Below are 19,660 nucleotides of genomic sequence, written 5' to 3' on the forward strand. Positions count from 1 at the left end.
TTTGGCATTTACCCTGGTGTGCATGACAAGCCTAAAGGGTCCTTCCAAGGGCTCCCAAAGTGAAGGGTGATATGTTTACAGAACAGGTGTCTTCAGATTAAAAAAATATTGCTAATCACAGAGTAGTGTGGGCCAGAACATGGAAAGAATATACAGTGGTACCTCGGGTTACATACGCTTCAGGTTACATACACTTCAGGTTACAGACTCCGCTAACCCAGAAATAGTACCTCAGGTTAAGAACATATCTTCAGGATGAGAACAGAAATTGTGCTCCAACGGTGTGGCGGCAGCAGGAGGCCCCGTTAGCTAAAGTGGTGCTTCAGGTTAAGAACAGTTTCAGGTTAAGAACGGACCTCCGGAACGAATTAAGTACTTAACCCGAGGTACCACTGTATTCCATCTATACAGGAATAGCTTCTGAAGTGTCCTGAATTAGTGGGAGTTGGTAAGCCTGTATGATTTGGTCTGTAAGAGGAATGTCCCCTCCCATAATAGAAATGTTGGAGAAATATTGTAATCCAAATCTGGGAAATATCAGGCTTGAAAGACATTCATTTATGTAAATATGACTTGTGTAATTCTCTAAAAGCATATATAAAGTAGCCAGTGGTACAAACTTTACAGGCATCAGAACACATACATCCTATTCCCCCACTCTATCCACATAACTGAATTTGCTCCCCCCCCCCCCCGAATGTTTTCTCTCTATTCAATCTGAGCTGCAGAATAATTTTTGGGCTGTGTATGTGCAAAACTCCCTGTTCCCTCAAACTCCCCCAGAGATCTTTGCTGCCACATTTACCAACAGGAAATGAGCACTCTGCTGGACATCATCAAAGAAATGCAAGGGATGCTTTCACTCACTTGAAAGCTTATTGATGGTTACTATCAGGGAAAGTTATATTTAACATGACCCTCAAAGTCAACCTCCGTATCTGACAAGAGATTGGACAAGGAACTTGCCTGTTTTATTTTTTAAAAAATCCTTCTTGCTAGCAGCATGCCCTTCATCAGAGAAGCAAGATGCTTCACAAACCTTAATTAAGCAAAGCTAAGCCTAATAGCCCAACACAAAGTTAAGCATTAGCTTCATGATTGAAACAGAGAACCTTCAAGCTCACAGGACTTGTCTACACTTCACCTGAGAAACCTAAAACTGTGACATCCAGCTGCTCACACAACCCATAGTATTCGCTCTGACTCATCACCGTACTTTGGATTGTCCTGAATACCACCATTTGGTAGCCAAGCCCAAAACCAAAAATCTCATTTTTGCTTGCCTGCTTCTGAAAGTGACCATGAGGTGATTGATGATATCATCATTTTTCCATTTTAGACCCTTAAGTAGTAGCAGTTGCCAGGACATTGTCTTGTTCAATTCTGTGTAGTTCCTTCCTTATTTCAGATATCGTGATATATTGATATATCATGATGTTTGATATATCATGATATTGAAAGCCAGTTATAGCCCAGCCCAGCCCTAGTGGCTTTCAGAGTGAAGCATAGTGCAGCCTGTCTCTGAGAGGAAAAGTGAGTGTTTCCTTGTTGTTAAAATACTGTGTGTGTGTGTGTGTGTGAATCAAAATCTGTTCAGCATTGCAAAGCAGATTTCACCAATGAACCTAAATCGATAAAAACACATATGGTCAATTTCATTACTGTCCAACTCACCATGGCTTAATCTAATTGCTGTTTGGTGATAGCTATGAATCATACATATCAAAATCAAATTACACTTTTTGTGATTAAGATGTTTAATTTTGAAAAAGACCAAAAGGACATTCACTGGAAACAGTGTAACCCTGTTAGCATTGAATGTACAGTATATCCCAACTAGTAAAACAAGATAATAAAAATGCAGGCAATGATCAGCTATGGCAATTTATATCTATTACAGAAACTCAAGGCAAGGAAGGGTGTGGTCAAGCTGAGAGGGAGGGCAGCTCTGGAATGAAAAGCTTGAATCAATAATTGAAAATCTAATCAGGGGATGGTATCACAAGTTGGAGCATTCACAGCTATGATCTTGAAGTAGTGGCGGCTACAAGATTTGCAGGGGGGTGTCATTCAAGGCCCCACTTTTTGCCAAAAGCCTGTAGTGCTCTGTCTTCTGTCTGTTACAAGTGCAACAGCAGGGATTCAGCAACCAGAGAGTTAATTCTGTTTACAGTTAGTCAGCTGACCAAGGGGTAGGGGCATTATTTTCTCTCTGGACTATCAACTTAGTCACCTCAATCTGGGCCTAATTCACAAGGTGAGTTAGCAATGCAGCTCCTATGTTTCACTACCAAAGGACAAACTTTGCACCTGTTATCCTATTTTTAAACCCAGTCTGCAATAGAAAAACGGAAACTAGTGAGTTTTTATTTCAAATGCACACCTTGCTAGGAGAGGGGTGGAAATAAAAAAAAGAGCTCCTGGGCTTACCTGCCTCTTCTGGGCCTATACCATTAATCAGCTTCAAAAAAAGCATCACTTCCCTACCTAAAAGTGTACCAGCTATCATGATTTGTGCAGCAACCAGGGCAGCTACCTGCTGAGAGAACTGCAATACCTCCAAAGCTGCAAGGGCATCAATGCACTGAGCACCGCTGGGCTCCCATGGCCCAGGCCATCATTACCCAAGAGCTGGAGAGATTTCAAGACTGCCTTTCCCACGGCAGAAAGTATTGTAATGACAAAGCCAACAAGTCCTTACATTTGGAAAGAGCAGCAGATCAAACCACAGCTGGAAAACCATGACGGACTGTGCGGTTGACCACATTCACCACATCACCAGCATGACAAAGATGATGATGGAGACCTTGGCAGGCATTGCTCTATAGACTTCCTGGTTTTGTGGAAGAACAGGAAAGGGTGACCAATGAACATCAAGATGAATGGAATAATCCTTGCTGGACATGGGGGGGGGATTAGGCACATCCAGGGTGGTTTTTGATTGTGTGACCTGAGATTATGATGCTTTTGTTACTAGTATGCTGCCCAAGGTTCCTATGAGTTGTTCAGGTTTGATGGTATATTGTCTTTAAATTGATGTTTTTCAGTGTGTTGTAAGTTACTTGGAGACCTTTGAATAACAAGCAACTAGCAAGTGATACTAATCATTATTATTGTATTCTATTATATATTTATTTATACACCATCTTTTTTTCCCTGGCAGGGAATACAAGGCCGCTTGCAGATAAAATAAGAACAGCTAAAAACACAGGAAGGGGAATAATCATTTAAAAACAATTAAACATCAGTTGCTTAAGCTCCCCATTCCTGTCTTTGACAAAAAGGAACTAAGTCGCATCCACTGTGATTCAATAGCTCTGCAGGTAAAGGTGACTGAGGCAGTGGCGTAGCGTGGGTTGTCAGCACCCGGGGCAAGGCAAGTAATTTGTGCCCCCTAACCCGTGGATTTGCGCCCCCTAACCCTAACCCCCAGATGTTGCGCCCGGTGCGGCCGGCCCCCCCTGCACCCCCCACGCTACGCCACTGGACTGAGGACAGAAAGAGCAATGAGGGGGAAGTAGCCAGACTAGAGACAGAGAGGCAAGTTGCCCCCTTATCAAAGGGAACAAAGGAGTATTAATGAGAGACAGGCTGAAATTCTTTTCAGTTTAGTTGACAATTGAAGTCAAGATTTTTGCTCAGGTAGCGCTGTGGTCTAAACCACTGAGCCTCTTGGGCTTGCCGATCAGAAGGTCGGCGGTTCGAATCCCAGCGATGGGGTGAGCTCCTGTTGCTCGGTCCCAGCTCCTGCCAAACTAGCAGTTCGAAAGCAAGCCAAAAAGTGCAAGTAGATAAATAGGTACTGCTCCGGTAGGAAGGTAAACAGTGTTTTTGTGCGCTGCTCTGGTTTCGGTGTTCCGTTGCGCCAGAAGCGGCTTGGTCATGCTGGCCACATGACTCAGAAAAACTGTCTGCAGACAAACACCGGCTCCCTCGGCTTGTAAAGCAAGATGAGAGCCGCAGTCCCAGAGTCATTTGGACTGGACTTAACTGTCAGGGGTCCTTTACCTTTACCTTTTTATGCCAGCACTAGCATTCAGTTGGAAAAAGTACTCTGCAACAGAGTTTCTTTAGTTTCAGTCTAAAAACAAGGAAGTACCGTATTTTTCCTTCTATAAGACGACCCCATGGAGACTCCGATTTAAGAAAATGGAGAAAGATCTATCCATGTATAAGACGCCCCCAAATTTTGGGCATTATTTTTTGGGGGGGTGGGGACCTAGTCTTATACACGGAAAAATATGGTATTAATAACCAGAGCACATATGTTGAGTGATGCAGTGCTCCAGCCAAAATTATATTTGCAAATAGTCAGCAGCTGCTTCCTAAATAATAGCAAATTAAAATTTTTCTTTTGTACCTGCAACCAGAACTATGTTCCTAGTCATTACATAATTGGAAAAAACTTATTTTATTTAATTAAGTGTATAACCTGCTCTACCCCAAATGCCTGGGGCAGATAACAGTAGATCTAAGACATTCATTTTAAAAAATGGCCTTTTTAAAAAAGAAAAATCAAATTTAAAAGGTTAGACATTACTGATTGCCAGCTCTGTGTCAGCTAAATCTCAGGGCCCCACGCTCTCAAGTTAACCATGATTGTTGTACTGTGGCACCTTGGTTCTCAAATGCCTTGGTACTCAAACACCTTGATTCCCAAACGCCAAAAAGCCGGAACTAAGTATTCCGGTTTTTGAACCTTTTTCAGAAGCCGAACGTCCAATGCGGCTGTCAGCTATCGTTTCCGGGGCACCTGCACTGATCAGAAGCTGTGCCTTGGTTTTCGAACTGATTAGGTTTGGCACTTTTGTTTTTGATATTTATTTTGGGTTTTTGTTTTTGAGACTTTTTCGGTTAATTTGTTTTTGTGACTGTGTGAAACCCAGTTCAGCTACTGATTGATTGATTGATTGCTTGATTGCTTGATTGATTGATTGTGTGACTGTGGAAATGGCTAAATGCCCCCCATCCAAACAATGACTATCATCAGTGCAGGTAAAGAAAAAAAATTAATTTGAATTTTTATCATCTACAATACTGGCTTATTTATTTTACAGTCAGTGCATTGACTTTTGCTTTCATTTTATGAATCAATGGTCTCATTAGGTAGCAAAATTCATGTTAAATTGCTGTTTTAGGGGTTGTTTTTAAAAGTCTGGAATGGATTAATCCATTTTGCATTGCTTTCTATGGGAAAGCATGCCTTGGTTTTGGAATGCTTTGGCTTTGGAACCGACTTCCGGAACAGATTAAGTTTGCAAACCAAGGTAACACTATATAGGGCTGCAGTGAGAATGTGCATCCCCCAGTTTGGGCATAGGAGTTTCACGAGCAGAGTTCTGCAAGCGCAAGATTCCTTCATGCAATTTGGGTGCTTCCTCACTTAGGGATAGAAAAATCTGTCCATGTCAGTTTTCTAAGTTTCTCATTTTTTCAAATCTTATATTCATTTCCATACATTTCCACATCTGTTGGTGACTTTTATTTTTAAAAACTCTCATGAAGATTCATCGGCAGTTTAGTGCAAATTTCTCCTTATATAGGCATGTTTGTATGCAATTTTGCCTACAATTTCCAAGCAATTTTCAAATTGCATGTTCTTTTCACTAATATAAATGCACACATGCATTTTTGGCTGGAGAACTGCATCACAAAATTCAGAGAAGAGCAATTTGCATAAGACTGCTGCATTTCAGTTTGCCTCTTTGTTCTGGAAGGCATGAATTACCGTAGTTAAGTTTGTCTTTAAATGCACACTCAGTCCATTTCCTCTTCCATCCATCTAGTCTTGTGGACAAAAACATTTGCCTTTGGGGAAATGGCTATAACCCATTCTACACCCAAGAGATAACTCGAATTAAATCAATTGTTTTCTTGATTAATTAAAGGCTACCCAATAGGCTTCATTGCTGAAGAGGCTTTGAGCCTAGACTTTTGCTCCTCTCATCTCTCACATAAGGACCAATTTCAGGTAGACTATTGTCCAAAGTTTTACATCTGATGTGCAGCCTTCTCTGAAGGGAACTCAGTTGGTGCAAGGAAGATGCTAATAGTTTTGATCATTTTGAACTTCTTTGTGTTTCTGTGAAAAATGACGGAACCCAATCCAAGTGACCAGCTAATGTCTTGCTCAGCACTTCCTAACAATGCTATAATTGCAGCCTCTCAGCCAGAGTTTCATATTCATCCCACCAGCAGAAGAGGAAGCAGCGGGGAGAGGCAAAAGGACACCCCTGGAATTGTCTCTGAATACATTCACAACTTGCACACACACACAAGAATTCCATTCCATTTCCTCCAAACCATTTGCAAAAAGAAAGACTCTGCAGTGAGGCAGAAACCCATTTGCAGCCATCTGCATAATGTTTGCAGCTTTTGTCTAGCTCAACGGCTCATCTTTGGGAAAATGGTTATTGAAGACTGTAATTTTCATAAACGTTTGGAAATTGATACAAAGGAAACTGGCCATAAAAACTTTGTGAGTGGGGTGGGAGGGGGATGTCTCTAAGTCGTTGGCTGCTAAATGGCACAGAAGAACATAAGATGTCATGCTGAGCAGTCTGCAGCTGGCAGAGGGTAGTCTTCTTCTACCTGCACAAATCTAATGTGAGGATTCAGACTCAGATCTTGGACTTGGGCACAGCCCAGGATGTAACCGCTGGGCCTTCCCATCACACACAAGGCAGAGTAAGATAGGAAGCTGCCCTAAAAATGGAAGACAAGCCTACTGAATCAAGCCAGTAGCCCAATTAACCCAGCATCCTGTTCTCACAGGAACTACGCAGTTGGCAGTTGGAAACCTACAAGTAGCACTTGAATGCAACAGCACTCTGGCCACCTGCAGTTTCCAGCAACTGAATCTGGCCCATCTAGTGCAGTAGTGTCTAGCAGCTTTCCAGGATTTAGGACAGGGGTCTTGCCCTGCCCTACCCTGAGATGTTGGAAATTGAACTTGGTCCTTCTGCATGCAAAGCATGTGTTCTGACACTGAACTCTGGCCCTTCATCAAACCATTGTAAAAAAAACCAAATATGGCTTCTGGTTTGTTTGTTTTTTTATAAAAAAAAAGGTTTGCTACTATCCAGGGTGCTGAAATGTCCTCAGCAAAGGCGTAATATTCCTGGCACTAAAATGTAGCATGCAAAAACAAAACAAAAAAAATCAGCCTTTCCACATTCATCCCAAGCCAAGACTGCCAACTGACCCACCCTGCTGTTGTGCCTTAAATGGTAGCTTGATGCAGATAAATGAGTAGGAATAAGTGTTTGTAGTGTAATTACGGCCACAATCCTTAAGCAAAGAAGCACATTCAGTTTCCGGGAAAGCTACAGGCACTGGGGCCAATTTAAACATTTCAGGCATGGGTTTCTCTCAGACCTATCTCAACATGCTGCAGATTAAAACTGGGAGTTCTGCATGCAAAGCAGGTGTTTGTTCACTGATCTATGGATGCTCCTGATGAACATAGGAAACTGCCATACCAAATCAGGCCATTGGTCCATCAAGCTTCATATTGTCTACTTAACTAGCAGCAAGCTCTCAGCCCTGCCTGGAGATGCTGGGGACTGAACCCTGGGCCTTCTGTGCACAAAAGCAGATGCTCTGCGATTGATCTACAACCCTTCCCTAGGGAAAGCTGGCGTCTCTCTGACCATGGGCTGACAGCCTGCAGTCAAGATAACCAAGTGGTGTGGAGGGAGGTGGAGTAGAGTAACTAAGCCACTGGTTACTAGGGATGGAGGGGGAAGAGACTTGATAAAAGTCCGTGTTTGGGAGAGGACGTCTACACCCACCGGGGCAGTGAGATATGTCTCACCACTCGCCTAGCTCTTTCTCACTTTGAGCCCCTAGGCTGGCCACTTAATTTCAGCCAGGGCAAGAATCTTGGAGAAGAAATAGATCACTTGTATCCTCTCATGGCGGGACATGGGTGGCACTGTGGGTTAAACCACAGAGCCTAGGACTTGCTGATCAGAAGGTCAGAGGTTCGAATCCCCACGACGGGGTGAGCTCCCATTGCTCGGTCCCTGCTCCTGCCAACCTAGCAGTTCGAAAGCACATCAGAGTGCAAGTAGATAAATAGGTACCGCTCTGGCGGGAAGGTAAATGGCATTTCCGCGTGCTACTCTGGTTCACCAGAAGCAGCTTAGTCATGCTGGCCACATGACCAGGAAGCTGTACGCTGGCTCCCTCGGCCAATAAAGCGAGATGAGCGCCGCAACCCCAGAGTCACGACCGGACCTAATGGTCAGGGGTCCCTTTACTTTACTATCCTCCCATGGCAGCCTGCTGCATTTCCATGCTGGGCACTGACAGAGAGAAATGAGGAGGGAGGGACGGTGTTCCTGCCCACCTGCAAAGTTTACCCACACTGGTGGTGAGATCTGGCCCAGCCCTGGTTTGCATTAACTCAACACCATCTGGAGCACAGCACCCTCCCCTTTCAAGGGGACAGGGAGGCTGGAGTAAACTCTTTTGAAATTACTTAAATAAATAAGGAAGGAAGGAAGTAAAATAGACATGGTGCCTGCTTTGCAGCTGTACTGCATCTTTAAAAGAAGTGACACTGCAAGAAATGTAAAATAAAACAGCAAGAATGATGAAGCTGTGGAGCAGCTTCCCTGGGGAAGTGGAGAAAGCCCCATTCCTTGATATTTTTAACACTTAGATCCCAAAGAGGAGAAAATGTACTAGCTACAAACAAGCCAGAATTGGCAGGAAATCAATTGGCCCCACTTGCCGGGTCCTTCTCATCACAACTTTCTTAAAAACACAACCCAGAAAGTACCCAAGTGTTGCTCAGCTTCCTAAACCTGAAATGAATTTCTTGTCCAAAAAAAACAACACAAAAAACCCCCAACCCTTGATACTGTATATATTCATTTATTTTCCAGTTAAACATCAGCCTTGGCTCCTGTCAAGTTGCGTAAGGGAGAGCAAAGATGCAAAAGATGAAAGCGTCTTGCTATCAGCAGCAGAAGCAGAGTTCCCTAACGCAGGGAAAGACTAAAGAATCTGCTTGTTTCAGCTAGACTGGCAAAGAAAAAGTGATTTATATGTGTTGTATATGCGATATAACATTGTGCCACCAGAGGGCGATGTGGAGTCCCGTTTTTCTCTACCTGTTTTCTCTGTTTAAATTTAAAACGCTTTAAACAGAAACGCTACTTTGATGTGTCTAGATCCAGCCTAGAATTGCTAGATCCACCAGCCAGAGCTGGGTGCAATGCGAAAGACATACACTTAGAATTCATGGGCCTCTCTTGCTATGCATGAATTAGGCTTGTATCAGAGATTACAGAAATGAAACACTACTCATTCTTTTGCCAAGCTTATACTGAACTCCACCCCTAGCTGAATGTGAAGCTGATGCTCTCATGTCCTCTTTGTGGGTTTCCCATTGGGGCATCTGATCTGTGACTTTGAGAACAGGCTGTTGGACTGGATGGGCCATTGGCAATGGGGACTGTCCAAGGAGTAAGTCTTTTGAAGCTGAACAGCCTGGCAAAGCCATGTCATTTAATCCAGAAAGACCTAGTAAAGGAGGTGGACACTCCTAGTCTGGGTTGTCCTCTGAGCATAGGACAGGGGGTGTTCCAACAGGACATACATGCCTGTTTGTAGAACAGAAGAAACCTGACTACAATTTTAGCCTTGTTGTTATTTTATTTCATAAAACTTATAAATGACTTGACTCTAACAGAGAGAGAGAGACTACCCTCAAAGCAGTTTACAAAAAGAACCAAACAAAATTGTCAAAAACAACTATTTCAAATACAGTTGCACCTCGGGTTACATACACTTCAGGTTACATATGCTTCAGGTTACAGACTCCGCTAACCCAGAAATAGTACCTCAGGTTAAGAACATATCTTCAGGATGAGAACAGAAATTGTGCTCCAACGGTGTGGCGGCAGCAGGAGGCCCCGTTAGCTAAAGTGGTGCTTCAGGTTAAGAACAGTTTCAGCTTAAGAACGGACCTCCGGAATGAATTAAGTACTTAACCCGAGGTACCACTGTATTCAAAAATAATTAACATCAACAATAACCTAAAAACTGGGATAAAACACATGGCATGTCCGTGTGTGACTTAAACAAAAACGGTTTTTAGCAGGTGCCAAAAATAATAGTGAAGGAACTTGCCTGGTGTCAATAGGCAGAGTGTTGCAAAGTGTGAGTGCTACCACACTAAAATATTGATTTTTTACAAATGCGGAACTAGTATTATGTGGCACCTATAACAGTGCCACTTCTGCAGATCAAAGGGATCAAGTGGTTAAGAACCTGCCAAGCAAAACACCCAAATATTTGGCTGCTACTATTGCAGCAGCCATGAACGGGTGGCTCTCTGGTAGAAATCCACAAGAATCCTGTTCTCCCCTCTCAGGTTGCACTCCTGTGAATTCAGTATATTACTGAGGTCAGGAGGCCTGAAATCATGTCCCACATCCTGATCCAATCTCCCCCACCCTGAGTTCATGTTCCGTGGGTACGGAAAGACTGGAAGAGTTGTGGCAGTGGCTGGTGCACCCTGGGACTGATGGGGTGGAAGGCCAATAGGGGGTCAAGCCATACATAACCAGTGATAGGCAAAGCAACAGCCAATGAATGAGCGAAGGAGGAGGAGTTGCAGTGACGGCTGGTGCACATTGGGACTGGTGGGGCGCGAGGTAGGGAGGCTAACAGTAGGTGGCACAAGAGTCAATGAAAGAAAAACCCAGCTCACTCTAGCTTTGTCCCCAATCCTTCTCCTCCCCTGTTGAGTTCTACAAGGGCAAAACTGAAACTGAGGAGGAGGAGGAAGAAGAAGCTGACAGCCAAGGCCACCCCATGGACTGATTGGATGAATTCAGGCAAGTGTGGCTTATCCGAGGGCAGACCAAGGCTGATGGAGCAGTATCCACAGAAGAGTTGCATGGAAGGAGAACAGGATTCATGCTATGTCTCTGTTATGCCCCATGGGGATTGCTCCTCATGCGCCCTTTTTCAAGTACAATCAATGGGAGGTTTTGCACTCTGGTTAGCAAAGTCATAAGAACCTGGGGTGCTCCTTTGCTTCCCCCCTAAGAAGAGCTGCTGCTGCAGAATCCACAAACAAGCAAACATTTGTAAAAAGAACAGTTATAAAATGTGGAATTTCTTTTACAAAAGCCCAATAAACGCTTTTTTAAAAAAAAATGTACTTCTTTAATAGAAATCATTACAGACTATTAGGAAATCTTTCTACAGTGCACCCATTGATTTCCTGGACTTCTAATGCTATTAGGTTTGTTCAAAAGATTCTCCTTTTTAAAAAGAGAGAAAGAGAGCAAAGCCATTGAACTGATGCTCATTCAAACTTTCTCAGGGGACATGGCATATTCCCCCTTCCTGCCGCCTGACAAACAAACGCAGAGAGAAATCACAGTCACCTGAATTTTCTGGACATCGAGGACTAGATTCAGGGGCAGTGACTGAATCTGAATTTGGATGAGATGGAAGGATGGCCACAACTCAGTGGGGCAGCATGCGATTTGCATGCAAAAGGCCCCATGTTTACTTCCCAGCATCTCCATGATCTAAAACCCTGGAGAGAAACTGCCAGCCAGTGTAGACTATACTGAGCTAGATGGATCATTGCTCCGATGTAGTATAAGGCAACTTCCTGTGGTTCTGCCTTTGGTAAAAAGCAGCAATGGTGCCAACAGCAGGCATCACTGGAAATCTGCCAGTGCCCCAGCAGTCTGGCCAAATGACAAGAACCCCCTAGACCTGCTCCTTCTCTGCACCATCTCTCACTCTGACCCAGACAGCTGTAAGGAGGGCAAGCAAGCAGGTGGTAGCAAATGAGAAGAAAGAGGAGTAGCTGGCAAGAATGCTGGTGAAAATGTAGACACACTGTGTCCAGGGATGGTGCCTTGCCCAAATGCCCTCCAAAACCTGCAACTGGCATTGCAAGGATTAGGTAATGAGAGACAGATTTGTGCCATTGTCTGTCTGTATCTCCAAACATTCCTAGTTGACTGCCTCACCCCCATTATTACTCTCCATTATCCATTATTACTCTCCTTCGCTGGAGGTTTCTAAGCAGAGGTTGGAGGACCTTCCATCTCCACGATTCTAAGTTCGCACCACAGACACTCAGATATCCTCAAACCTGATGCCCTCCAGATGTTTTGGGGCACAGCTCCCACCATCCTAGACCCTGACGGTGATGGGAGTTGTAGCCTAAGACATCTGGTGGCTTCTATGTGGTTTTGGACTACAACTCCCAGCATCTTAGACCAGGAGCCTGATGGGAGTTATAATCCAGAACACCTGGAGGAATGGAGGTCTGGGAAGGCTGCTTTTCACAATACAGATGTTTCCCCCACTTACATGGGTTCGACTCAAGCGTGCTGCAGGGAAATAAATAAATCTATTTAAACTGCAAAAAGGTACAAAAGCGGCCCAAAAAAGAGCAGGGGGAAACTGCAAAAATGGAGCAAAAAGAACAGGAAAATGGCTAGCAATCCCCAGCACTTTGGGGTATCTGTCTACCTCTGAATCATAGCCAGGCACTTTGGGGTACCGGTCTACCTTGCTTGTTGTTGTTCCCACATTGTACTCCAGTGATGAGGAAGACTGAGAGCTACCATTGCCACCATTCGTGCCAATCTAGTAAGTGCTGCTGGTTTTTTCTTTATTTATTATAATTTTTATTAGCAAACCAATCAAATCACGTTAATTCCAAATTACAAAGCCAAATTTTTAAATTTTTGTTGGGGGTACCCATGCTTCAAGCTCCAAAAGGGATCCAAACATCTCTCTTGCTGCTGCTTTAATATTCACAGTTCTGTCCAAATAGTATTCACAGTTCTGTCCAGTCTTCACTTTATTATTTTCCTCATCTTCTTCTTGTTGTCATATATTCCTTTCTTTGGTTTTTTTCAAGGGTTTCCAGAGGTTTAGAGGGTGTTGACAGGCTTTTTAGATTATGTTCCCTACTATACATGATTTCACATGGTACCCAGAAACGTAACCCCCACATACGTAGGGAGCCACTTACACACAGAGAGAGGGGCTTTTGGTGGCTTCCTCTTCCCAACTCTTAATAACAAATGTACCTTCCCACAGTAGTCCAAGACTAAGCACCCTTTAGAAGTTTGAGCTTTAGTCAGGAAATGAGGGGATCATTTAATTTAATCATTCTTCTAATTGTTGCTCTGCCTCAAGCCTTTGGGAATATTAGATAGATAATGTTCCACTTGCAAGACTGAGAATAGATTTCTTCTTGTGAAGCATTGTGGGAGATTGACTGGAATTCCCTTACTATTTAAGTGCAGCTTCACTTCAAAACCTCTTTTTTAAAGCAATAAAAAAATGAACAAAGAGGGAAACTCACCTGTCCACTTGTGGAATGCTATCGTCTATACATCTCCACATCAGATCAGAAGGTGCCAGCAGCCTGCCAGATGTTGTTGGATTCCAGCTCCCATCAACCACAGCCAGCATGGCCAATGTCAAGGGATGTTGGGAGTTGTAGTCCAACAACATCTGTAGAAACACCAGTCCCTAGTCTATAAGGAGGATCTGGAATGCTGCTATAACCTAAAAGCTGTAAGCTTAGACAACGGATCAGAAAGGCACCAATTTGAATTTCACCTATGCCAGAGAGTCAGTCAACTGCCTTGGGCAAGCCAAGTCCCTCAGTCTCACCTCTTCCCTCCCCACCTGCAATATGGAGCTGATATTAACAGATCTGTACTTTATGAAAAACACATGTTGTTGCTTTGATGGGAACTGATGCTACTTCAATAACATAAAAGCCCTGCTGGATCAGACCAAAGGCCCATCTGTAGTCCACCATTCTGTTCTTACAGTGACCAACTAGATGCTCAGCTGGGAAGCACTCTCTCCCCACCTGTCATTCCCAGAAACTGATATGCAGAGGCATGCTACCTCCAGCAGCAGAGACAGAACACAGCCACCATGCCCAGTAGCATTCTTCCACTCACCAGCAACTAATATTCAGAAGTACACTGGCTCCAACAATGGAGGTAGAACATTTAGCCATCCTGGCTAGCCAAGACTGATAGTCTTATCCTCCATGAATTTGTCTAACCCTCTTTTAAAGGCATCCAAGTCAGTGGTCATCATAACCTCTTCTGGGAGGAAATTCCCAAGTTTAACTACATACTTTCCTTTGGTCTGCCCTGAATCTTCCCCACAGGACAGATTTAAAGATGCCTTGCCTGTCTGCTCAACTTTGATATAAATGTATCTTAGAAAACCGCCACAATTTCCTGGTACCTCCTCCTTAAACAGAAGCATGACCCTGTCAAAAGTTACCCCTGAAGTGACAGCTCAGGAAAACGGAAGGGTGTGGAAAAACATGCAGTTTACAGACCAGAGCAAGAAATATTCTTTAGCCATTGCCTCAGATCTGTTCAATGTTTTGCCTGGTTTAGTAACTTCCCAATCCCACTCAATTACACCTTCATTTAAGAGGTTCAGTCAACTTGACTTTCATTCTCCAGCAGCTACTAACAAGATCTGTTCAATTACAGTTTGACAGCGCAGCATCCAACACAGACAGAGTTCTCCCATGAATTTGAACAGTACACAAACACCAAATGCAAGGCAGCAGAGAGGGATAAGAAGAGAAATGTCATGCCTGCTCCTTGCCGTTGTACACCAACGATGATGTGTTAAATACTAATTGTGTGCTGTCAGGCAGGCAAAAAACAGCTGCATTCAGAGAAATAATCCTGCCAGCGGGATGAATCAAGCAAAAAAACACTCTCTGCCTTTCAAATTAGCAAGGTCTGTAAATCCTTCCAAAAGCATGTATCAGTCATTGATTTCTTATCTGTCAAGGAAGCAGATCTCAATTCAAGAAAGGCACCCAGGATTGGGGGCGGGTGGGCAGGAGAGAGATTGGGGAGATAAACCATGCTTTTCAAAATGAGACACCACCACAAACTTCCCACCCTGCCAATGAGCTCACTTAGGAAACTCTGCTTTCCCCATTTGGGGGAATAGCTGAGCTAAGACCTACACAGGTGCAGAAAGTAACAGGCAGTAGCAAGCATCTCACCTGTCTGTGTTTCAAAGAAATTGTCAAGTGCTACCCATCTGTTTTCATTTTCTTTATTTAACAAAACAAAACAGGCTTTTGAGCTACATCCCCAGCACCTGCCATCAAGTACAGACGCTGAACACATACCAACACAGTTTATGTTGAGAAACTCAGATGATGGTGAGACTTAAAAACAAATAAATAGAAAGACTGGTTCTCCTACCTAATGTGATTTTTCTTTTGGAAAAGTCACAAGCCAACTGAACATTCCCCCGTCCCTTAAAAACATGCCCCACTACCCACCAAACTCTTCTGCCAGATTTGAGGTGCTCTGACTGCTCTTTCCAAGTCTAGGAAGAAGCGAAGGGCCTAGAGTGATGGACCACTACGGCAGCCCCTAGTCCACTCAGGACTTTCCTCCCTTGTCCCACCGAGAGTGGAAGGAAGCAGACTGGGAAACTCGTCTCTCGGAAGCGAGTGACTCTCGCAAAACACCAGGAGGTCAGTGTCACACCTTGCAAACTCAGAGTGAAAAGAGCAATGGTTCAACAGATACATTTGGCTGTTCTTGACGAGGCGGGACAGCATCATTAGTGCAAAACCTGATCAACTTCACAAAGGCAAGTCATCTGTGTGTCCCCCAAAAGTCACCCTTTAAGCCTCACCCCCAAACACACACCACCAGTTCAGATGTCTTTACTCACAGTTTGGCCTTCTCCCTCTGTCTGGGTCCCAGACTCTTCTCTGCCCAAGGAAGCCATTCCATTCCTTGCCTCCTCCTCCTCCTCCTCCTCTTCTTCTTCTCCACCTTCTCTTCCTTTCATTCCAATGCTTCCTCCATCGTTCCCCAGCTTCAATCTCTTCCCCTCGGGTTGTGCATCCTCCACTTCCTCTCGCCTCATCTTGCCATCTCTGACTCTCTGTTTCACTGCCTCCTCCAAGCTGCTAGCAGGACTGGACATTTTAGAAAAAGAACAAGCAAGGTTGTGCACTTTACTATATTTTTTTCAGTATTATTTTGGCCTAGCGAAGCTGCCTCTTTGGGGGAAGATTTGGGGCTTCTGAGAGCTGCCAGCCTTGCTCTCTCCGATATGCACAGGCTTCTTTTAAAAATTTAGCTGGTGTTTCAGTGCCTTTGCAAAGCTTGTCACTTCCATTTCTTTAGCTCCCTCTGCTGCTGGCTAGAGTGATTCCTTCGGCAGCTGTGTCTGCACAAGGCAGGGCACAAACTTTAATATCTCTCTGCCAAACACACATGCAATAACCTTTCAGATATTGATCATTTCCCCCAACAATGATTACTTTGACTAAATCCTCAGTTTCAGTGTTTATACATTTCTGGTTCTATCAAAATAGGGTTCTGTTTGTTTTTATAATTAAAAAAAATCCTTCTCAATTCGGGCAGTTTAGATCCCATTAAAGGTAAAGGGACCCCTGACCATTAGGTCCAGTCATGGCCGACTCTGGGCTTGTGGTGCTCATCTCGCTTTATTGGCCGAGGGAGCTGGCGTACAGCTTCCTGGTCATGTGGCCAGCATGACTAAGCCGCTTCTGGTGAACCAGAGCAGCGCACGGAAACGCCGTTTACCTTCCCGCTGGAGCGGTATCTATTTATCTACTTGCACTTTGACGTGCTTTCGAACTGCTAGGTTGGCAGGAGCAGGGACCGAGCAATGGGAGCTCACCTCGTTGTGGGGATTCGAACCACCGACCTTCTGATCAGCAAGTCCTAGGCTCTGTGGTTTAACCCACAGTGCTTGATCACCTAACTATGCCAGAACTCAAGCAATGGAATTTTTTGTACACCCAAGTGCTGTGGGATTTAGTGAATTGTCTGGCTGCCTGTGGAGCTAGGGAAATGTTCACTTTAAGAAAGTGCATGTTTCTAGTCCTTATTGTGAGGCAACTGTTTCCTTCCCCATTACCCACCAGAGGCAGAAAGGCTCATTGGGGAGGAGGTTTCTCAGGGTGAGTCAGACATCCTTGGTTCGTTTGAAAAGCCCAAGACTGCACTGCTCTCTTTTTTAAAGAAACTAATTCAATGACTGAATGAGAGAGGTTTCTGAAGTCTCCCCCTGAAGAACCTGGAGATCCCGAATCTTCCAACATTCAGCTTTATTGGATGTCCCAGTCTTATGAGATACCTTGTCTATTATTCTCCTTTGGACAGCCCATTCATGAGATCTTTCTCTGGGAAACAGCTTGCCAGCATCTACAGCTAGCAATTATGAAGGGGTAGCAGTAGCAGCTGGTGATAATGGCACTGAAGAGAGAAGCCAGCCTCTTCCAACCTGGTGGCTTGCAATTGTCTTGTATTACACCCCTAACACACAACTGTGTTGATGGGAGTTGTACCTGAGGCTCTACAAACTGCAGCTCCCTTAAAATTCTTTCGGGGAAGCCATGGCTCTTTAAAGTGGCATCATAGTGCTTTAATTGTCTGGTGTGAATGTGGCCTCGGAAAACTTCAGCATCTGAACAAGGAGACCTCCCCAGTCTAACTAACCACTGTCCTGCACTGTCTCTTGGTAGCATCCTAATATCTATTAATTTGAGTAGCACATTGGTCTTTCACCAGTGATGAGAATAGGACATAGCAAAGCAGTGGTACACACTATGATGGCATTTGCAGAGAGAGAGAGAGAGAGAGAGAGAGAGAGAGAGAGAGAGAGAGAGAGAGCTTGTTCTGTTGTTACAGGCTTACATTGGCCCTTCGTAAGCTGGAATTTCACTGGTCCTCTCTTGGCAAAACTTCAGGGCAAATGTCCACGGATCCCCCCCCCCCCCTTAGAAGAATAAGCATGAAACCCCAGCATCTAAAGATATAGGGGAGAGACTATAAGATCTTTAAGTCAAAGTCAGCAATTGCCTAACTACACCACTGCAAGTGCTACAGTGCCCCCGCCTCCTAAAAAAATGTGTTGCTTTTGTAGTAAGAATTCTTTGATCCACCAATACAGAGAAATAACTGTGATTCCCAGAGTTGCCCATGGTGAAGGGATGACTTTCAACCTACGTTGATACCTGGGAGTAAGATCTATTGAACTCAATGGGACTTTATTTTCAATGGGCATGAGTAAGATTGCACTGGAAAACCAGGACATCTGCACTGTAGATATAGCCTGCAAAAGACATGCTTTTCCTGAGTCAGACCATTGGTCCATCCAGCTCAGTAGTGTCTTCACTGACTGGCAGCAACTCTCCAGTGTTTCAAAGCAGAGGTCTCTCCCAGCCATGCTTGGAGATGTTGAGGGTTGAACCTGGGACCTTCTGCCTGCAAAGCAGATGCTCCACCACTGAGATATGGGTGGAGTTTCCTCAAGTCAATGCCAATGTTATATATACAGCAGCAATGCGCTGTCTGGGGTGCTGAGATGTCCTCAGCAAAGGTATAATGTTACTGGTTCTAAAATACGGCTTTAAAAAAAGTCAGCCTTTGTATCCTTGGACATCCATTCCAAGCTAAGGTGACTAACCTTCCCTGCTGTTGCACCTTTCATGGCAGCTTTCTGCAGGTAAATCAGATGGAGATTTTCTTTTTCTGTGGCCGAATGATGACCCTTCTCCTAAAGCACAGAAGCACATTCAGCAGCTTAGAAAGGCGCAGCCACCGGGGCCAATTGGAAAGTTGGCAACCCTAAACCCCAAGAACCAATGAAGTCACAAGAGATGAGTTCTGCTGATTAATCTAATCTGCCGCTTTTACACCTGATTGTCCAAAGGGGGAATCGATTATCCAGATGAGTTCACAGAAATGAAAAATTCATTTCCAGGTTTTCATTTTACTTACATTACCTCCCGCACTTAAGCTCTACAATGTATGGTCCTAATTACTTCTTAAAAGCCAGTAAATATTTCATTAGCTCTTATTGGATTACTTTATGTTCCATGGTCTACAAGGGGAGAGATGCCAGCCATAGTGAATGGAAACCCAGGCAAAAATGTGTAGGAAACCCCTCGATATTAATACTCATTTGTACTGCACTTATTTAGGTCTGCCTATATTACAGACTTCAAAATGGTTCAGTGGTCATTCCTTCTCCTCTTGGGAACCCTCAGAAATGCATCTCTTCTCTGGAGGGATCTAAGGATGTTCAACACAGAATTGTAGCTCTGTGAGGAAAAGGGGGGGTGTCTCCTAAGCTTAAAAAAACTACAGTGGTAGTTTAAAGTAGTATAGTGATTTAAATGTATAGTGTGAATGTTTCTTGAGTCTTATTAGAATTGTGAAGAAGTGTCATGAACCCTGTATCCAGCAGTGATCTGGACAGAGTTGGAGGCTGCTGGGGCACCGAATGAGGAGCTGGATCTGGGTCAGGGCTCAGAGCTGCCTGCTGAAGATAAAGAGACCACTCTGCCTGAGGCGGTTGGAAAAGTACTCCTGGAGGGGCCTCCCAGACCACCGGAGTCTATAGGGCCAAAACCTGAACCCTCACAGACACCTTCCGCTGAGCCTGAGGGACCAGATGCCTCCCACTACACATCACCAGTCCAAGAGAGCAGCAAGAGGGAGGCTCTGGAATTAAGGAGGTGTGGTCCGTCTTAAGGCTGAGGGTTGGCTCTTCAGAGAACTCTAAAGTTCTCTCAGAGGGGTGGAGCCTGGAGGAGGTTGTGGGGAGA

The 19,660-nt window shown here is 44.3% G+C and overlaps 1 protein-coding gene across 17 annotated transcripts in view; it reads right to left on the reverse strand.

Annotated features, from left to right (window-relative positions):
- RBFOX1 (RNA binding fox-1 homolog 1) overlaps window positions 1-16,160 on the reverse strand; it is a 1,446,067-nt gene extending 1,429,907 nt beyond the window's left edge. For 6 of the 17 annotated variants that reach the window (XM_083585184.1, XM_083585174.1, XM_083585175.1 and 3 more), the window contains exon 1: window positions 15,745-16,158. In XM_083585184.1, coding sequence (XP_083441310.1) covers window positions 15,745-16,002 — 258 coding nt within the window. In that variant the 5' untranslated portion in view covers window positions 16,003-16,158. Of the gene's footprint in view, window positions 1-15,744 lie in introns of all 17 variants that reach the window. The other 11 variants (XM_083585210.1, XM_083585195.1, XM_083585207.1 and 8 more) reach the window with 4 other exon arrangements.
- Between the last annotated feature and the right edge of the window lie 3,500 nt (window positions 16,161-19,660).

This window comes from Podarcis filfolensis, assembly GCF_964270895.1.
Source record: "Podarcis filfolensis genome assembly, chromosome: 14".
In the NCBI taxonomy this organism is placed as follows: Eukaryota; Metazoa; Chordata; class Lepidosauria; order Squamata; family Lacertidae; genus Podarcis; species Podarcis filfolensis.